This window comes from Pholcus phalangioides, unplaced genomic scaffold (genome assembly GCF_987345545.1).
Source record: "Pholcus phalangioides strain wild (caught in Gottingen) unplaced genomic scaffold, Ppha-v1.0 ptg000008l_1, whole genome shotgun sequence".
Classification (NCBI taxonomy): domain Eukaryota; kingdom Metazoa; phylum Arthropoda; class Arachnida; order Araneae; family Pholcidae; genus Pholcus; species Pholcus phalangioides.
In genome coordinates, this window is record NW_028301601.1 from 19,330,693 (window position 1) to 19,333,046 (window position 2,354).

At 46.2% G+C, this 2,354-nt stretch overlaps 1 protein-coding gene across 1 annotated transcript; it reads left to right on the forward strand.

Moving 5' to 3' along the window:
* The first annotated feature begins 500 nt into the window (after positions 1–500).
* On the forward strand, positions 501–1,056 carry LOC149083946 (molybdopterin synthase catalytic subunit-like). The gene has a single exon (XM_089235432.1). It carries the CDS (start codon positions 576–578, stop codon positions 1,011–1,013), a length of 438 nt encoding a protein of 145 aa, XP_089091558.1. The 5' UTR covers positions 501–575; the 3' UTR covers positions 1,014–1,056.
* Positions 1,057–2,354: the final 1,298 nt, after the last annotated feature.

Below are 2,354 nucleotides of genomic sequence, written 5' to 3' on the forward strand. Positions count from 1 at the left end.
CAATGAAGAATGGAAATACGTTAAAAAAACCGGGTCGTTCTCTCTCTTACGGGCCATTCAAGTATTACGTAAGCAGATTTTCAGCCATTTTTGACCCCTCCACCCCGTTGTCAGCAAAACACTTACCCTCCTGTCTCCCGGTCAGAAAAATTTCGTCAGCAGCTTAGAATATTTCATATCTTTAAAAAGGGATGGTTGATGACGTACGCAACCTTCAAACCCCCCCCTCCCCCCCCCGTCATAAAAAGTCAGCAAATCCGAAAACCCCTTCCCCCCCCCCCCCGATGTTGACGTAATACTTGAATGACCCCTTACAAAAAAGTCGGGAGAACCAAAATTACATAAAAATACGAGACTTATGGTCACCTACGGCCTGAGAAGAGAAACTGAAAACTACCTATTAAGTGTTTCTAAATTAATTCGTTAGATGTCACTGTTTCTCTAGATTGTCTTCAAATGATCAGTCACGACCGTCTATGTTTACATTTTCAGATCAGCTGTCCACGGGAAATCACTCGGCAGAGCTGCATAGACTTTCAACCAGTTTGTCACGCGGTGACGTTCATTTTTTCGCCATGGATGTGGTCCGAATCACCAAAGACGTTATCGGTGTCGAGAAGATGCTCTCGTTGCTGCAGGATCCGTCCAGCGGAGCAACGTCCGTTTTCATTGGGACCACTAGGAACCACTTCGAAGAAAGACAAGTGCTGCGGCTCGAGTACGAGGCGTACGAGCCGATGGCACTGAGCGAGATGAAAAAGGTCTGCAACGTCATGAGGACGCAGTGGAAAGAGTTGCTGGGCGTAATGATTGTCCACAGGATAGGACACGTACCTGTAGGAGAGACGAGCATCCTAATAGCCGTCAATTCGGTGCATCGCAAAGCAGCCCAAGAGGCCGTCATGTTCTGCATCGATGCCGTCAAGACCACCGTCCCGATATGGAAAAAAGAACTTTACGGGGACGGCACGTGCAACTGGAAGGAAAACAATGAATGCCCCTGGAAAAATTAATCGATATTTTAAAATAAAACATATTACTGTATACAGTTGTGATAGTGCTGAATATTTTATATGTTGCTATATAAAGTATTTACTCATGGTTTTTTTTATATTTCATGCCAATATTGGGGGCGCGGGGTGCTGTTGCCATGGCCCCCAGGCTGGGATCCTTTGCGGGCCTCTCGATCAGACTTTTAACGGGCCCCTTCTGTAGTTAAAGAAAGAAAAGAAAGTTAATTTATGGCGTGAAAAAAGCAAAAAAATGAGGATAACCGTCCCGGGCCACAGGGCTAGAGCCCTGTCAGCCCCCCCCCCATGTGGGGGCCATGGCTGTCGCCACCATGGGCTGAGATACGGGGGGGGGCGTCAAAGGTGGAGTCGACTGATCTAATGTATATATGTATATACGAATTGACGTCATCATCATCTTGCCCCCCTCCCCCAGATTTCCAAGTCTATTTCCGCCTATAGTCGCCATAGACGTATTAATAGCTTTGCTGCCAACTGCTGGGCTAGCAAATTTTGTCCTCCTCTTATTCAAATCTAATTTTCTTCACCACTCATTCCTCAAATATACCGCCCTGGGATATAGTTCACCTAGAACTGGGATAGAATTCTAGAAAATTTCAAGCAAAATCTCATTTTTGTGAGGCCCTTCTTCTCTTGAGGCCCAGGTGGGCCCATGCGTTGACGGCACTGGGTCGATCACATTATTTTTGTCTCAACCTATTTAGGTCACTCTTTCAGTCACTCACTCAACTTGTCCTTTGCTTTCTAGGTCACTCTTTTGATCACTTATATGCTTTCAAATCTTCTAGGTAACTCGTTTTGTCCCTCACTCTCTGTACAGGTGGTTTTATGGTTTTACCGCTCACAGGCGCAAAGCAAATTTTTCCACCTTTCTTCCATTCTAATAATTTTTTTGACCACTCATTACTCAAAATTTGCCACCCTGGGCTATAGCGCTCTAACCCCCCCCCCCGTAAATACGCATCTAGCTTATAGCCCAGGGCATCAAATTTCCGGAATGAGCGGTCACTTAGTAATTCGGGAGAGGGTCGCAAAATCTGAATAGCTTACATGTGATTAAAACCATAAATCTACCAAGAGAGTGAGGGACAACTTCAGTGAGTGACCAAACGAATGACCTGGAACAAGAGTTCTCAAACTTTTTTCACCCTTGATGCCCCTCCCCCTTTCTAATCAACGCTTATCATCCGCGGCTCCCCAGAGCAGTTTAACAAAGAGTATCTTCGAAAAACCTTTGCCAGGCCGCCGCTCCGAAGCACCCCTGACGAAGGTTGGAGGCACTTACGCGCACACACACACTGTTTGAGAACCCCTGACCTAGAG

Coding starts and splice junctions, on each gene's coding strand:
- LOC149083946 (XM_089235432.1), top strand. CDS start 576: ATGGATGTGGTCCGAATCACCAAAGACGTTATCGGTGTCGAGAAGATG.